The sequence below is a fragment of the Opisthocomus hoazin genome, chromosome 12 (genome assembly GCF_030867145.1).
Source record: "Opisthocomus hoazin isolate bOpiHoa1 chromosome 12, bOpiHoa1.hap1, whole genome shotgun sequence".
NCBI lineage: Eukaryota > Metazoa > Chordata > Aves > Opisthocomiformes > Opisthocomidae > Opisthocomus > Opisthocomus hoazin.
In genome coordinates, this window is record NC_134425.1 from 23146905 (window position 1) to 23164869 (window position 17965).

At 50.1% G+C, this 17965-nt stretch overlaps 1 protein-coding gene across 2 annotated transcripts in view; it reads right to left on the reverse strand.

The window, feature by feature from the left end:
- WDR59 (WD repeat domain 59) overlaps positions 1-17532 on the reverse strand; it is a 51628-nt gene extending 34096 nt beyond the window's left edge. For both annotated transcript variants that reach the window (XM_075434188.1, XM_075434187.1), the window contains exons 1-9: positions 17452-17532; positions 13139-13188; positions 10577-10712; positions 7003-7088; positions 6016-6096; positions 4209-4246; positions 2060-2148; positions 1480-1596; positions 448-525 (exon numbers count right to left, since the gene is read on the reverse strand). In XM_075434188.1, coding sequence (XP_075290303.1) covers positions 448-525; positions 1480-1596; positions 2060-2148; positions 4209-4246; positions 6016-6096; positions 7003-7088; positions 10577-10712; positions 13139-13188; positions 17452-17505 — 729 coding nt within the window. In that variant the 5' untranslated portion in view covers positions 17506-17532. The remainder of the gene's footprint in view (positions 1-447; positions 526-1479; positions 1597-2059; positions 2149-4208; positions 4247-6015; positions 6097-7002; positions 7089-10576; positions 10713-13138; positions 13189-17451) is intronic.
- Between the last annotated feature and the right edge of the window lie 433 nt (positions 17533-17965).

The window sequence follows — 17965 nt, forward strand, 5'->3', positions numbered from 1 at the left end:
TTGATGTGCTGTAAGAGGACACTGTGGCACACCTGGAAACCCTGGGATTAAAGGAAGCACTCGGAGAGGGAAGACAACTGCTGCACTGCTCTGTGCAACTGGTACCAACACTGGAGCTGAGTGGAAAAAACATGAGAGCGAGAGCAGCAGTCACTTTCTGAGCCTCCTGCTCCCAGAGCCACCCACCTGCACCCGGGTTTTCAGCCCCCAGAAGGATGCTGCCCAAGACTGGGATCTCACACTGCTAGTCATTCCTTCCCCTGAGTGCCCGCCATTGCGGATGTTGCTTTTCTAGGCCTTTTAAGCACCAAGAGGGATTTTAAAAATCACTTTAATAATGTCCAGCAGTAGAACTAGTGAGAAGCCCTTCAGCAGTTCTTTGTTTAACATCCCTTCATGCATTTGCTCTCACAGCACAAGCAGGGCTGGTGGGAGTTTCTCACTCACCGTGTATCTCGCCTTCCAGACGGGAACCTGGCAGGGAAGGATATTGAGGTATTTCCGAGGCTGACGGTAATCCCAGAACTTCAAAAAAACAAAGACAAGCAAAGGCAGGAGTCAGTTGGCTATACTTTCAGGCTGCAGTTTTCCATGTGGCTTGCAGATATAAGAGAGCAAAGAACATGCCAGGGTGTCCACAGCATCATTAGCAATCCCATTCATTAGCAGCAGAGATGGCCCCAAAGGACAAATAGCAAGCTATCAGCATCTGGCAGCATCCCTTAGACAAGGAGGGACTTGGGGTCATATTCACAGTGATCGTAGCTTGAGTAATTAGAGCAGGGAGACAGGCAGCCTGCTTGGGCTTTCAGAGCTGCAAGGTACCCTGCGGGCTCCCAGCCAATGTGCCAGTCCAGACTGGAGGCAGGCCCACCCTGTTGCTCCTGCTAATTTTGTAATGAAGAATCTAACCTTTTGCTTTGCTAGAATACACATCAATTGCATTTGCCTCAGAGCTTAGCTAAACGTGAATGAGCCCCATTTGGCTGACATACAAAGCACACTGTTTCCCCCCCAAGTAAAAGGCCCCGCACAGCAATGCTGGCTGGCAGGCAGTCTCTTATCGATAACCCAATTTGACATGAGTTTGGGAACCCCAAGGGCTGAAATACATCTCCCCCTCCAAGATGCTGTAATCAGCCTGAGGCTGGCAACCCTGCATTTTGGGGAGAAGGTTCTTCTGGCACGTGTGGCCAGCTCCATTCCAGCAAGCAACAGGCAGAGGCAGTTGTTTTCAGCTTCAGTACTGCCCAAACCACCACAGATATGTGGCAAACATATGTGCACCCATTCTGCAATGACTTCTCTGCCTGTTCTCTAAGCTCACCCCTGGCTCAACACACACAGGCTGCCAGAAACCAAAAAATAAGGATCCAAATCCTTCCAACGGCAAGCACTCCCCAGGACTTCAGCAGCAGAAGGGGATCTGCTCCACCATGGTGACATCTCCCAAGCAGAAGTCCCAGAAGGAACACTTACCCTGACAGAGTTGTCCTGGCTGGAAGTGGCCAGCGTATACTCATTGTCAGGATGCCAGTCCAGACCGTGGATTTTAGAGAGATGAGCTGCCAAGTACTCTACTGCAGTGCTGGGTTTCTGCAAGGAGAGACATTTTCCTTCTCAGCACAGGACTCCTAAAATTTGGTCTAGCTCTTCAGCATAAAAAGAGGCACTTTAACAAGGGCAGGAGAGGCAGAACACCCTCCTGCTGGGGAAAGGCAAACAGCTCAGCAAAGGTAGTTGAAGGAAAGGTCCTGTGAAGGTGTGGGAAATTCCAGTCACCAAGTGCAGCCCTGAACCACATTTTAGACTCAGTAAAACAGTTAAGCACTAGCAGATCACAAGCAAAATGTTAACAAACGCAATTTCTGGGGAAGGAAGCTAACTACACGCTCACTTCAGGTGTGTGGGCTCCCCAGTCTCTCTACTTTAAATCAACCCACAAGAGAGATCTGGGATAAAGTAGTACATTTTTCTCAGTATTTATCTGTGACCAGAGGGGTATCTGTATCGGGTAGGTGTGCATATGCACAGACCGCTCGAAAACCCCTCAGCTTACCCTTTTGTCCCATATTCGGACATCCCCGTCGTGGCTTGTGGCTAAACAGTTGGCATTTTTCTTGTTCCATTTTACCTGGGAAGCTCCAGCTGCAGCACAAACAGAGCAGGTCACAACAAGCAATGAAAAGGTAAATGGCACAGCAGACCCTTGACCTGGGCTTAGAGCTTCTCTTCCTAGCACAGGAAAGGCAGTTCAGAGAAAAGATATCCCAAAAGCCAGCATGAAGGATGCCATGAACACGACTAACTCCTGATTCCCCAGCTTAATGTATGTGTCCTGCAGACCTCAAAGCAAGAGTGTTCCAGTTACAGGCTTTGAGTCTAGCCATGCCTTGAACCTGATTAAAATACTCCTGTCCATTAGCTCAGATGGAGCAACCTCCTCTAGATGAGAAATGTAGTTCCATCACGCCCTCCCAAATCCCTTCTGGTTTATTCAAGCTAATTGCAGGTGCTCCAGGATCGATTCACTTGTCTCCCCAACACCCTCTATTATCTGATGCTACTCAGGGAACCAGTGCTATTGGTCTATCACTAAAATACAGGTGTAGGAGAAGGCTGCAGTGCAGATGGACTTCGTGTCTGGCCAGCTGGAGGTAGACTCACTGGGTGAATCAAGAATGCCCAGCTGTCAAAATACAACACAGAAGTCAAAGATATCAATGGCATTGTAAAGAAACCGGACGATAGTCCAGGTATGATTATATGATATCCTGAGAGACTCGGTCACATGCCTAAAATCAGAAATTGGTTGGTTATTTCTAATAAGCAGCAAAATATAGCTTCAGTTGGTCTGGATTGTTCAGATATTTTAAGAGAAATACATGTTCTGTGCATCCTTATTCTGCCAGTATTTTCCAAACATTTTAAGCTATCAGCAAGGCGAGGTCCATGAGAAAGCTAAACGGATCTCAGCCTGCTGCTATTCCGCACCTTCACTACTCACCTCCTGCTGCACGGTGAGCAGATTCATCCTGACAACCTGGCAAAAAGCTAGTCAGGGGAAAAAAAGCTGCAAAGAGGCTGCTCCTTGACTGATTTGATCCCCTCACTGAAGGGTACACGAGCGTCTGGGCCAGCACTGAACAGAATCGGGCACGGGAGGAAGGAAGCTTTCTGGGGAGCTAGCTGCTGGGCTGGCTCAGCCGACCAGGAAACCTCACCCCAGGCATCAGAACTGAACACTGCTTCTCTCCGATTCCGTAAGGTTTTTGCACCACTGAGACAGAGAGGTTTGCTGGCTGAGAGGGAAGGGGGAGCCGCTGCAGATGTGTAGCCTAAGGAGATCTAAGCAGCAGAGCGTAAAAGATACGTGTTACAAGGATTGCTGTAATACTGGGGACAGTAACTCAGGAAAAGGACATTTTGCTCGTCATCCGTACTTCGTCCAGCTCCAACACGCAGCCGGTGAGGACTGACACGCAGCACCTGCCAGCAGGCGGTATTCGAGGCGACTGGACAGTTGCGCTGCCAACAGCCATGACAAGGGCCTTTCCAGAGCAAGCACAGCCCAAAGAGAGCACCTTCGTGTCACCGTGGGAGCTGTCTGCACGTCGAAGGTGCCCCGGGGACGCAGCTTGGGCCGGTCGATGCACCCAGCCGCTCGGTGAGTAAGGGGGCAGGCTGGCAGTTGGCAGCATTCAGCACCGCTGCCTGGGGTGCAATTTAGTTTCTCAGCTGATTCAGTCAAACATAAAAGCACATGGAGAAATTAGACAGGCAATCCAGGACAAGCAGAGCAGCAGGGTGGTTAAGCAGGGAAGAAGCCACTCATGTCCAGAAGGAAGATGTCCCTGCTCATGGCAGGGGGGTTGGAACCAGATGATCTTTAAGGTCCCTTCCAACCCAAACCATTCTATCATTCTATGACTGTCCACCAATTTTAGGACAGACAGCCCAAGCACCACCACTGCCCTCCACGCCTGGGAACGTCCAAGGGCTCCACATCCCTTCTGCATTCTGCTCCCCTAAAACAAGCTGGGAACTGGAGCCTCGCAGGCTGCTGCTACACGGGAGAGTCACACAGGCGGCACTGCAGTGCTCTGCCACATCCAGCCTTGGAGCACGAAGGGAGGAAGGAATAACAGCAGGGGCATACAACAACAGGCTCGTTTCATGCCTACATTACACACACGCGTCATACTTACCAACCGCAGAGAGGGAGACTGTAGGCTTCCTGGTGTCCCTGAAACACAACACGGCTAACATGAGCACCCACAGCATCGTCCAGCAGCTCCAGCCTCTCCAGTGAGCTCCTTGCTACTCCAGGACGAATTTTATTGCTGTCTTTTGGGACCTAATGTGACTTCTGCTTACCAAAATGCACCACGCCAAATGGAATAAAGAAAGGGGTGACCAGCTGGAGTACAACCGCCATCCTATTTTGCCACCACATACAGCAGCAAGTTTAGGACATAGGAGATGGAGGGGACCAGAGGGAGGAGAAACATGTGCAAAGTGTGGCATGTTGCAACCAGGCAGGCAAGGAAACTGGGCTTGCAAAGTGTCGCTGCAGGAAGCAGCAGCCTTTCCCAGGAGGATTAATAGGAACAGACAGACCTACCGAAAAACTCAACGAAAGCCACTGACGTGTCAAGCCTTCGCAGACCCTCATTCCAGGTAGATGGAGCAGTGACTTCACAGCAAAGACTTCACGTCTAGCGTGTAACAACTAAATTGGTAGGAAATAAGCCCAGCTGTGTGCAGACTCTACAGACCAAATTCTGCGGTGGTAGAAGCCAGTGCAGCACCATGACAACTCTTAGCAGCCAGGACACGGATCAAGGCAATAATCTCTTTCACCTTGTTCCTCTGGAAGTCACCTGTCCTTTCATGAAAAATGCCAGTGAACATAAGGAATATTGTTCTCAGCTTTTTGCGTTGGCTGAAAAGCAGAACATTTTCTAGAAAGGATCACACCTCTCCTGCTAAGAATTTCTGCCTAAACAAAAAGTTACTTTGTATGACAAACGAAGTGGGGAATTTCCAGCTACCTCCCTAGGGTGTCATTAGCGACAGCCGCTTCAGCAGGATGTTCCTTTGCTGGAGGGCAGCAGCCCCCGGACCTCGCTGCCCCAGCAAGCTCAGAGACCTCACTAGCACAAGTGGGACGCAGCGGCTAGCCAGAGCCTGGCCAAGCATTTCTGGACAAGCGACACACACAGACACAACTGATGGAAGGGCACAACAGAGTTAAAGCAGGGCTTCTGATAACAACCTTCAGAGAATTGGATTTTGCGTGGCACTAAGATTGTATCACAGGAAAACACAACCAGCAGTTATTGTCTCTCTATGTCTTTTAATTACACATTAATAATATATTGCCATTCTGAAGCACCATTTAACCAAGGATCTAAGTGCTTCACAGGAGCTAAACAAGCCTCAGGGTAGCCTGGTGCAGTGGGGTTATATAATTATCCTCCTATTATAACTGAGCTAGGGAGGCAGAGAGGAACAAAGTGACTTGCCGGGGGTCAGAAAGAGCTGCTGTACAGCCAGCAAGAGAACCCAGCAGTCCCAGAGCCAGCTCCTTCCTTCTCAGGTGTAAAATGCAGGGTTATAGTATTAGTGCATTTGGAAAGAGCTGTTACTCTGAAATTACTCATTATAGAAAGCACCAGGAAGCAAGGGAAGGCACGAACAGAAAAAGCTTCCTGAATAGCACTGCCAGTCTTCCCACCACTGAGGGACAGCCAGCAACTGCATTTAGCGGAAAATGCCTGCTGAAATGGTGCTCTTTCACTCAGCTAAAGAACACAACAGGTTGAGGAACACCCTTGGGCTCCAGGAAAAGTTGGAACAGCAGCCATCTTTGAGATCATGGGAAGTACCTGAAGCCCCTGCAAGCACAGCTGAGGAGCAGCACCCGTCAGCGCTTGCTTTGCCCTGCAAGCTGCTAATTATGGAAAGGAGTCCAATGATTTCCCTGCGGTGCAGAAACATACTGATTCTTACTTGATGTCCCAGATGTAGATGTACGTGTCAACAGAACTGGTGACCAGCAGGTCTGGCTCAAACACTGCCCAGTCCAAGTCACTACAAATGCAAAATCAGAGTAGGTCAGCAGAGAAAAGCACACACGGTTTGCATCGACTTCTCACAAGCCCCCCAGTGTATTTCTCCAACAAATTCACGGCCACTCCATGACATCTTTTTAAAGTAAACTGAAACTTCTCAAGTAAAAAGCAAGATCTTAATTATTTCTCTAAGTAAATTCCAAGAAGCAACAAAATGCTTCTAAGTAAATTCTAGTGAAGCATCCTCCTAGCCCTGAACCGTACGGCCATCGTGTGTGCGCTCTTTCCTCCACAGGCCAAGGGACAATGTCTCAGCAAGTTCCCAGTTACCACACACTCTTGGCATCAACCCCTCACTCTGGGATGCCTTCCTGTTGGGCTCTCCCCATGCACCTGGGACACAAACAGCCTTCAGTCCATCCAAACAACTGCCATTCCAAGGGCTGTGATTACTTTCCACAGACAGGAGCCGGAGTGAAAGCAGCCCTTCACCTGCATTTCCAGCCCAGCACTAAAATACACCCCTAGAACCAGAGGCAGAAATCTCCCCTGCGCCGCCATAACACATTGTGAAGTTCATCTTTGGGATTACCTCCTTTAATTAAGCTGCTATCACACAAACTGAGTCCCAGCCGTGTTTCTAACAACCACGCTGCTATCCATTTCCCCGATGATGGCTGCTGTTCATTACAAGGACAGCAGCCTCAGGCAATGACACTGGAGCCATGAGAGGGTGAGCTGCTTCATATTTGGCGTCGTCTCCAAACGGGAAGGCAGGACAGAGGGGCAGATAGTACAGTCCCAAACAGTGAGCAAAACCAGACTCAGAGCAGAGCCTGAGCAGGCCCAGGACGGAAACATTTGCCTTCTATGAAACAGCCCGTCGCTTCCCACCCAGCAGTCCACAGCATCGCTTCCTCCTCACCTGATCACACGTGTGTGTCCTTGCAGCGATGTGCAAACCTCACCATTACCTTCCTTCCACTTATACAGGTCAACTCGCTGATTGCTCTGAAATGAGACGAAAGAAAGGAGACGGCGTCAGGCAAACCGGGTAGGACAGAAATCCATGTATCAGGACCAGGTTCCCTTTGCTTTAAACAACCTCAGTTACTAATGAGTCACACTGCGATTAGCAAAGTCCTTGCCCAAAGCAGGAGAGCAAAGATGAACCTACAGGCTGCAAGGACTCTCAAAAGCTCACACGTTAATTACACCCACTTAAAACTGGAGATAAACAAGAATGGGGGGGGGGAGAACAAAACACATTACAAAATGTTTCCACGAAATTACGTTCTCAAAGCTTTTATTTCCTAACAACATTTTGTAACTGCAGGCAACAGGCAGCCAAATTCCCCCTGCAGGAATACCCTGCCAGTCCGTTCAGATTCACAACTGGAGTTTTCAGTGAGGGAGATGATGGATCACCACTGGTCGTCCTCAACTCTCCCTCGATTCCCTTCTGGGATAATCAGCGCTGTTGCCAAACATGAACAAACAATACAGTCTAATGGCTTCAAGGTCACGTCCTCAAGGGTGCTTCCATACTTGCCAGCCCAGGAAAAAAGCCTTAAGTGCTTATCACTAACTGTAAACCGCAGGAGTAAACCAGATGAATCAATGACAACATTATTCAGGGCTTCTTCACTCCTCCCAGGAACAAATCCTCCCCCAAACGCAGCTGCGCACAAAGTTACTTGAAAATAGTTATTGTGCTTTTTCATGTTTTGCCTCAATCAAGGTTGACTTCAGCCCAGACCAACTCCAGTCATTCTGGAGCAGGAATTGCCTTTTTGGGGGCATAACAGCACCAAGCACAGTGGGTCCTGGGCCACGACTGCAAATTCACGTTGATTTCGCAAAAACAGAAATAGCATGACTTCAAAATTTGATCTTCATTAGCCTCTTGTGTTCAAACTTACAGGTAGATGAGTGAAAAGAGAACAGAGAGAAGACTTATCTCACATTTTTTGTGGCAGGTTTTTGTGGTGGGTTTGTTTGTTTTATTTTCCTACCCCAAAGCTGCTTCTGAATACGAACATGCAGATGGATAAAACACTCCAGCCTTCGCTGAAATGGAAGGTCTCCTCCCAGCTCAGCAATAATACATGGCATTTCTCTAATAGCTCACAGCAGGGCTGCACAAGAGCTTGGGGCAAGGAAAACTCCTTGCCCGTTTCTCATTGACAGAAGGATTTCAGGGAGTAGAGCGAAATTACCCAGTGGAATTTGTCCAAGACTTCAGAGTTGATGCTACAAGACAAGGATGGGCAGAAGTTTCGCAGACTCTTCGCAGGGCGTCTCACATGGAAAGCGCTGCCCCTAGTACCAGGTCTGGGGGAATGACAGCTCTTCCCATCAGGAGCATTTTCTAAAAAATGTGCTGCTTGTGATAAGTATCAGCACATGCTTCAAACATTTCCATCACTCTCTTGCTCAAGCATTTGTGACCACACAAAAGAAGTAACAAGGATTGTAGAATTGAAAACAATGGCATTTCTGAAGCAGCTTAGGAGTCCTCAGAAATGTGCTCAAGCCAGAGGGCAGACACAGGACATGTTTCAGCTCTTCTGGAAAGAGGCTAAAAAAAATAAGCAGCCCTATCCAAACACAAAGACAGACCTCCCCTCAGCCTGCACCACCTGCAATTAACAGCACTGCAAAGCTGCTGGCAAACAGGACGGTAGCCTTTTACACTCCTCCTCCATCCACAGATGCAGAGCAGTAGGACCCTGGGGCCATCTCCAACACTTGCGTGGTATACCTGAGCATATGAGAACCTCAACAGCGGACTGATGGGGGACTGACAGCCAGCCTGAGTCCAGAAGCAGCAAATCTCATCTTCACGGTGCTGAACCCAAGCTGATTTAGCCTTCCCAATGCATCTTTGCCCCTTTAGCCCTCAAGCACGCCCATACTGCCTCCAGCCCCGACCTGGGACACACAGACCTGAGCACATGGTTTGAGTCTGCTTTCCACTTCTAAACAAGACAGGCTAAATTCTAGCCTTAGGACAGGGCTGTAACGCATCAGCACCAAAATGCCAGCCAACTGCGAGATGGCCGGAAAGGAGGCGTTTCTGACCCAAACTGGAAAAGCAGTCTGATCTCATTTTGGGGCTTCCTCACCTGCAGTGTGTCAGCCACCACGTCTAAACCACCAGAGCATCTTAGCATCTTCATTCATAAATGGGAGCAGCAAGGTTTGATGCCAGCTACACCTAGTTTCAGCCTGGAACAAGATGGGCTCCTGTGTCCGCTCACGGCAGCGAGAGATGGGAGTACTCCGATGGGAGTGCGAGACGGGCACAGCTTCCCTTTGCAGAGGGGTCCTGCTCAGATCAGCATTAACCCATCACCAGATACCGCCTTCTCTACTCGCAGCCTGCACAGTACGTTTCCTTATTTGGTTTTGATTTTCACAGACTGTACCCAGAAGTGGCAAGGAAGGACACCTTTTTGCAAGTTTTATTAACTCTCCACTCAGAAGCAGACATCTGCTGAAGGCACCTTTTAAGATGTCAGTCACGTACCAGAGCTGGGAGGAGAAAGGCTGGGGAACGTCAGAGAGCAAACCAGCAACAGCTTCTAACTGACAACACTGGTCCACTTTAAAGATTGCCTTTCCTTTCAACGGTAGCCAGTCCAGGAAGCAAAAGCAACAGAAATCCCAGGAAACCACCTTCAGCTAAGTGTTTTCTCAAAAAACAAAAATACAGGAAACCTCTCCACCCCCAGCTATTCCAGGACTCTCAGGCTATAAAAGCAGATGCAACACAAGGAGAGGCACCTCGCCATGAGAACAGTCTGCGCCTCACTAATACCAGCTGCTGCAGCGCTGTGGTTGATGGCTGAGACTGCCGCTAGCAGAAGCTCAGGGCGCTGGGCGAACAAGCTACAGAGCACGATAGATGGAGTAAAGATCAGAGCTAAAAACCACACTTCAAGCCTCAGATGGCCACTACAGCTTCTTCAGACCAGCCTATTTACTTCTCCACACACTGAGTAAGAACTCCGCGCTGACTCGGCCCCTGCCCATCTGCAGACTTAGATTGTTGCAGTGGTGAGCCAATATTGACTTGGGCTATTTACAGACTGCCTGGTGTACCACATCCCACCAGGAAGGCAGGGAGGTGAAAACAAAACAGCACAGAGCAAGAAATTCAATAAGTGCACAAATCTCATAACAGAATGGAAGTTAGAAAGGGAGCACATCCCCCCTTCCTTCCAGAAAAGGACCATTTGGATGCCCAGTTTATTTGGCAAGGTTTTTTATAAGAGACAAGCAAGCAAAACTAGATTCAACACTGACCAACCAATAACTGAGAGCCATCAAGCCAATTACCTCCTTGGCAGTAAATCAGTTAGGCCTTGATCTTGCAACGTAACTTCCAGAAGCACGCCTGTGCCAGCTCCACATGGCCTTCCAAGCCTACAGAAGTCCACCCATTGAAGACCAGGAAAGATGAAGAGTTACAGCTTTTAAATGAGCAAACTTACGGAAGCCGCAAAGTAGTACGCATAGCTGTCATGTGGGTTCCACTGCACTGCCCCGATGTCCCACTTGCTCTGCCGGGAGATCTTTCGATGACCCTCATTTGGTGCATCCAGGTTGACTATGTAGAGGAAACGGCGGCTGCAAGACACACAGACACAAAGGGGCTGTATCTCACAGGACTGATCTCAAAACCTCACGCTCACATGGAGCTCACAGCCTACAGTAACAGAGACACGAAGCATTTGAGAAGACAGATGAAAATACTATTCCTGAGAACGCTACATTTGACCACATACTTCAAAAAGGGCTACATTGAAAAAAGTATATTAAATTCACACTGAAATTAAACCGGATTTGTAAAGGTAAGGCATAGCTCAGACCCCAGATAACTAGGATACCAAAGGAAGCACTGGGAAATGACCTAACGCTGCACCAGCAGAGCTGAGGTGGCACAGAGCTGCGAGTGCAACACAGCAGCTTCACAGGAGCCAGCTTCAGTCTGGAGAGGCTGCTCTGAGCAAGAGCTAACGAGCCTTGACAAACATAAGATGATTCTATGTGGCTGCACACTTCCACATCACGCTGTTTGGGGGGCTTGGTTCCCCAGACAGTACCAGTCCACCCGCACAGAGCTAGCTCAGCTACAGCAGCTTATTAACGTGGGTGGACAAAGCACTGCACCAATCTGGTTATATTACTTACCTGAGCTAACCCTATATGCTGCAGAGATAGATTTGCATGATGCTAAACCTGAGCTCATACGTCCTGCTGGATGCAGCCAGCTCCCCACAAAGCTAGGCAAGGTATCATTCCCTCCACGCTGTGAGTAATCTCACAAGCAAGGTAAACGGCCCAGAAGTAACTATGAGCCTGCTGAACTCTAATGGAATCACAGAATGTTCGGGGTTGGAAGGGACCTCTGTGGGTCACCCAGTCCAACCCCCCTGCCGAAGCAGGGTCACCCAGAGCAGGCTGCACAGCACCGCGTCCAGGTGGGGTTTGAATATCTCCAGAGAAGGAGACTCCACAGCCTCCCTGGGCAGCCTGGGCCAGGGCTCCGTCACCCTCAGAGGGAAGAAGTTCTTCCTCATGTTCAGCTGCAACTTCCTCTGCTTCAGTTTGTGCCCATTGCCCCTTGTCCTGTCACTGAGCACCACTGGAAAGAGTCTGGCCCCGTCCTCCTGACACCCACCCTGCAGATATTTGGAGGCATTTCTAAGGTCCCCTCTCAGCCTTCTCTTCTCCAGGCTGAACAAGCCCAGCTCCCTCAGCCTCTCCTCGTAGGAGAGATGCTCCAGTCCCCTCCTCATCCTCGCAGCCCTCCGCTGGACTCTCTCCAGTAGCTCCTCATCTCTCTTGAACTGGGGAGCCCAGAACTGGACACAGCACTCCAGATGGGGCCTCATTAGGGCTGAGTAGATGGGGAGCACCAAAACATATTGAACCACATATAATTAACCACACCAGCATCGCTTCTGTCAGCTGCATAGCAAGCATACAGCTGCTCTGAGCACTGTGAATTTTCCCAAGAGAAGGAACACAGAGAACTTCTTTGCTGCCTTTCCAGACCAAAGTCCTCAGGCCTCCATACCGTGAAGAGTAACGGTGCTGAGCCCTCCGAGCCTCTCAAACAGCTTTAAAATAAAGGAGGCAAATCCTGAAGGGCTGCTGAGCATTCAGGAGAAGCCTGAAAAGCAGAGGGTCATGGACCCAATGTTGACTTGCAGACAGGCCATTCCCAGCTCACTGCCAGCCCAAATAAGCAAGCTGTGAAACTGGGCAGATGTAAGGAGGAAGAGGCATCAAGCTAGACCCAAACCAGCTGCTGAGCTGCGTATCTGTGCAGGGCTGCCGGACTAAGGGTTTACGTGGAAGCCAGCAGGCTTCTGAGTTGTACCAAAGGACCTCTTTCCTCTCAGGCTGACCAAAGGTCAGCTGCACCCACACAATCCTGAATTTGAAGTGAACATCCTAACAGTGTGGTAATTCTGTCACTGACGGTGGGACAGGAATAGCTGTTAGCACTGAAAGGTGGCAGCTGGGCAGGCAATCGCTGAGCTGCTTGAAGGCTTGCCCTGGCGGTGGCTACGCACTGCCAAGGTCTCCTGGGAGCTCTGACAGCTTGGAGTCTACAGCATTTACTGCTCCTGTTGATTACCACACTGCGCTGAAACAGCAGAGGAGCAGGTCAGGGAGCTTTACTCCTCTGCCCAAACACATTATGGGAATATTTGGGGCAAATTTTGTCTTAAAGGAAGTGATTCGATCCGTATTTCAAGCAGAATCCAAACAGTACTTCACAATGCTCCACCTCCCCCAGGTGGATTTGGGAAAGCACGTACCAGGAAAGCCACGACAGTATTTTATCGTGCTGCTGCTGGCTTGCCACTATGTATCCCATCGGAAATGGGACCCAGAATCCTCTTCGTCAAGCCTTGAACAGAATTCAGCTGCACCTTTCCGAAACAATACATCAGCCCTTCATCTGAGGTCAGCCTGAAGGTTGCTGATTTGGCTGGTGGAAATGACTGTCACACGTTTCTAATGGGGACTGTCACACTCACCCCGAGAGTACAGCGCGCTGTCCCAGGCAATCCACTGACATAGCCGTCGCCTGTTAAAGAGAAACAGAGAACAAAACTAAATTATACCTGTCAGGTCAGCTGCTCCATCAAACAGAGCTCAGGAAAACCTGCCAGCTCGCCTTCAAGGTATAAACCGCTACGGCAAGAGTCAAGGCTGGTACCTGTTGGGGTGGCAGAAGCACCACCCCCTTAGAGAACCACAGATGGCTGATGGGGTGTAGCGGTTGATTTTGGGGTGCAGGGTAGCACACAGAAAACATCTTTGTCAGAGTAAACTGAAGACAAGACCTGGCAGACACCACTACCAGCACTGAGACCTTGCTCCCTTCTCCCTGCTATGGCAATCACAGCCGCAGCCTTTCAATCAGCAGTCTCTAATAATCCGTATTAATCACCCTCTGCTCCGGCTCAGGAGCTTTCTCAGTCTCTCTCTCTTCCATTGTCAGTCCAGATTTAATTATATATGTACTGGGAGATAAAAGTGCAACCATTGGTGTACGGCTGGTCTCCAAAAGCGAGACATGGCTAAGAGGCATCAGAATTTACTTTGGCATTGCTTGTAAAAAAGGCTGAGAGATAACTGAAGTGCCACAAGAAGAAAAAAAAATAAAATAGACTGTTTGAACATTGTCTCCCCCTCTTTTTGCTCAGAATGGAATTGGCTGATCATCTCATTTAATTGCCAAGAGAATAAAGGAAAATTTTACTTGGAAAGCTGAACAGTTCAGTCCATAAACATAGATGGGACTTCAATGCAGTTTTTAGCGTTCACAGTACAAAATCAGAATATGCCCCAAATTCTTCAAACTACGTGCTGTCATCTTCAAAGCTACCTCTCTGAAGGCTCAGGATGTCTCTGCTGCTGTTCAGCGTTCTGCTAAGTACTCTCAGCGTGGGTGTGACAAGACTTCAGGATGTCCCACAGCTACTATTTACAAGCATCACTAGAACCAGACAGACAATATGGCAATCCCCGTCCATTTCAATCAGATTTGATACAATAACCATCACAAAAACCTAGTTTTTTCCAACCAGGGCCACATCCCCTGCTTGCAAGTTCCCAAACTAAGGGAAAAACAGCATCACAGGCACCTTCTTCACTAGAGACCAGGAGACCAAAGGGCTATGAACGCCTGCAGAGTTTCAGCAGGACTCCGCAGGAAACCCCAGGCCTACATCCACACTCCAACCAAGCTGAGTTTCACCGCTTTTTGCTGCTCCAGGAACGACCCGCTTCCATTGCTTTTTTTCTAGGCAGCAAATCCATCCTTCTGGCAAGATTTTCGCAGTCCTAAAGCTAATGCTGTAAATAAGAAGCCAGCTTTTAAAATCTCTAAATGGTAGAGCAATAATTCCAGCTTCCTAGATTTCACAGCACCTTGCAAAACCACAAAGCGGGTTACTAAATTTATAAAAAAAGCAAGCAGGAGAAGGAAGTTTTCCCAGCTGACACACGTTTCACTTCGGAGGAATTAAAACGAGGATCACTAAAGCCCTTAGTGGAACCAGAGCTTTCTCAGGAGATGCAGAGCTAGTCAGCTGACATATCTCATACAGCTGTGGCCTTCTTTCCTCAAGACAGAAAAAAACCCGGCAATTTAAAATGATTGATAATCATGTACAAGTTTATTTTTTCCAATGTTGGCACCAGGATCACATAAATCCACACAAATTGTTTTCTATAATGAACATTGGTAAAGTGTTTTCCCAGGCACCAAACACCACAAAATGTAACAAACAATTAGAACGAAGTAAAAACCTTCACCTGTCAGGCTGCTACTCTGGTGGGTCACAAAGTCATTTTATGGCAACAAACATTTTGCTACAATACTACAGCCTTACCTAGGCAACAGCAAAAAAACCAAAGAGCTGCCATTAAATGTGCTTGGTATATCGATATGTCATTCTTCGTGGCACAACCTTCCAGAAGGAGGGAGTTGAAACTGAACCAACCAACCTGAAAGCGGTTTTTATCCTAAACCAGCAATCAGGATAGCTAGAATTGCTGTTCATGAGTAACAACTACGTGAATAAGCATGGCAGGAATACTGCAGATTTGAAAACCAGCTCTGAGCCCACAGCCCAGGCAGCAGCTTCTCAGACTTCAAACATCTGCTTTGGCATTTCACTTGATTTCTCCTGGGCAAGCCGAGGAAAACATCTTTTCATGTCTGAATTTATATCAGTTTTGAATCTAGCTGCATTCTCTCCACCTGAAAGCCAACAGACCCAACCCATTTGCGGAGGCCACACTGGTTTTCAACAGCTGCAAACTCTTAGCAAGACAGACCAGTTCCCTGCATAGCTAACTTCGCATCTACACGCTGAGTTGCTACAAATGGTACTATTTCACCCTTGGACGCGGCAAGTTTCACTCTCCTTCTGACAGCACGGACAGCCTGACAAGAGCCTGTGGGCCACTTTTAAACCAGAAGAGTATAGAGCCTGCCACCGCTGTCGGCTTGTACAGAAAGATGACACTTGCAGGCAATACTGGCCCCAAACTACCCAAAGGTTTTCTGAAGTGTTAGGGGTTGGGTGCCATCATTTTCGCACAACACGTTCTGGCACGGCAAATGAACACAACTGTAGTGCTTGCAGACACGCATGGGCTATAAATGCAACAGCTGCTCATTCTTTTGACTGTCCTTTCCATCTAAGTTGGTTTTGGGGTGGGGATTTTGGAGACAGTGTGGCCTAGAGGCAGAGCTCAAGCCTGGTACAGGATGATTACAGCCAAGGTGTTTCAATTTCTCAAGCTTGGGTTTCCCATCTGCAAAAATGTTTGTGCCGACTCCTAAAAAAAGCTCAGGCACGAATCACACAGAATCACAGAATGTTCGGGGTTGGCAGGGCCCTCTGTGGGTCACCCAGTCCAACCCCCTGCCCAAGCAGGGTCACCCAGAGCAGGCTGCACAGCACCGCGTCCAGGCGGGGCTTGAATATCTCCAGAGAAGGAGACTCCACAGCCTCCCTGGGCAGCCTGGGCCAGGGCTCCGTCACCCTCAGAGGAAAGAAGCTCTTCCTCATGTTCAGCTGGAACTTCCTCTGCTTCAGTTTGTGCCTGTTGCCCCTTGTCCTGTCGCTGGGCACCAGTTTAGCTTGAAGCAGTCATGTAGCAGCCTCAGCCACTGAAGCTCTCTTGTTTCACACAAGAGAGCAGGCAGGCCAGAACGGCTCTAGAAAGATCACACCAGAGTACACTGAAGCAACTGAAACACCAGTGGTTAACCTCTCCGTTCAGGTACATGCCTGCGCAGCAGTGCAACTGAAGCCGAGCGCTGCAGAAGAGTATGGAAACACTTGTACTCTCCCCTCTCCGCTCCCACACGCCAGCCATTACCAACAAGCCTGCAAAACACGAGGCCGCGCATCTCCTGAGCCAGACGCAGTCAGAGTCCGTGATCTATCTAGGAAGACGTACCTTCGTCTCTCGTTACCAGTTTCCTGTGAACAAATCTTCAAGAGCAGACAAGGCTGCCTTAGCATTTCTTCCAGGAGGAAAACACAACCAAAATAAAGCTTTTGAGGTATAAAAGCAAAAAGCTTTGCCAGCTTACGGAGGGCAGGCTGGATGCAGCACACAGGATTCAACGCCCCTGTTTGCGGCGGTGAACACCGAGCTGATGCTGTTCCAGCGCAAGAAGACAAACTAGAAGATGAGTTTCCAGACTATTTTTTTTTTAATCTTTCTGGGTTTCCTGCCGAAGTGGTTCATAGTTCACCCACCACACCCAGCTTTGCCAAGCGACTGCCAACATCTTAAAAAACCGACATTTCTTAGAATGGCTCCTAAGAAAGCACGTAAGCAGACTGCGAGGGGAGTCCTGCCGTAACCAGCACCTCCAAAACAAAAGCTGACCTTTTTGCTATTTATAAAAAAAAAAATCTAACCCGCTTTTCCTGCTAATCGAGCAATACTCAGCAATTTATATCGCAGCTGAGAAAGGAGCTGTAATGGTCTCAGCGGAAGGATGTGAGGGAAGTGGTGACAGCTCCCATTAGGCCTGACAATATAGTTAAAAAACCCAAAATTCCAAGATCTAATTAAGCTTAGAAATGAAAGGCCTTATGAATTAAGGCATCATCTCTGCGCAAACGGCTCCGAGACAGGCTCAGCCCCGTCCGCAGCCGCCGAAAGGCCCCGCCGAGCCCGCCCGGGCCGGGCCCCCCTCCCGCTCCTCAGGGGAACGGCTGGGCCCGTGCGGGGCGGCCTCCGAGGCCCGGTCAGAGCGGTCCCCCCGGCAGAGGCAGCAGGAGCGGCACCGGCCGGCCCACCCTCCCCCCCCGACCTGGGCGTCTCGGAACTCCACCACCACATTCTCGCTGCTCCAGCGCGCCGCCATCTTGCGCCACCCCAGCAACCCCCGACGCCGGCGGGGAGGGGGAGGAGCCGGCGGGGCCGCGCATGCGCACAAGCAGGGCGCCGCGCGGGGGCCGCTGGGAAATGTAGTCCGCGCCTCAGGCACACACACCCCCTCCCCGCCGCACTGGGGGCCGCGTCCCGAGGAGCCAGCGGGGCCCCACGGCCCAGGCGGCGTCAGCGGGCTCGGCGTAGGCCCGGCCTCCCCGGAGGGGCTCGCCGCGGGCGGGTGCGGCCCCGCCGCACGGGCCCGCGGGGAGTGGGGTGCGGAGCGGCGGGGGGTCGAGGCCTGCGCTCCGCGGGGCAGCGCCCGCCCGCCGGGCCAGGGAGCGGCGTCCCCGCAAGGCGCGGAGCGCAGGCCCGGCAGCAGCGCAGGGGTTAAGGCCGGCGGGGCGGGGGGGGGGGGCCGGGGGCGGGAGCATGCGTGCTGCCGGCCTCTATTG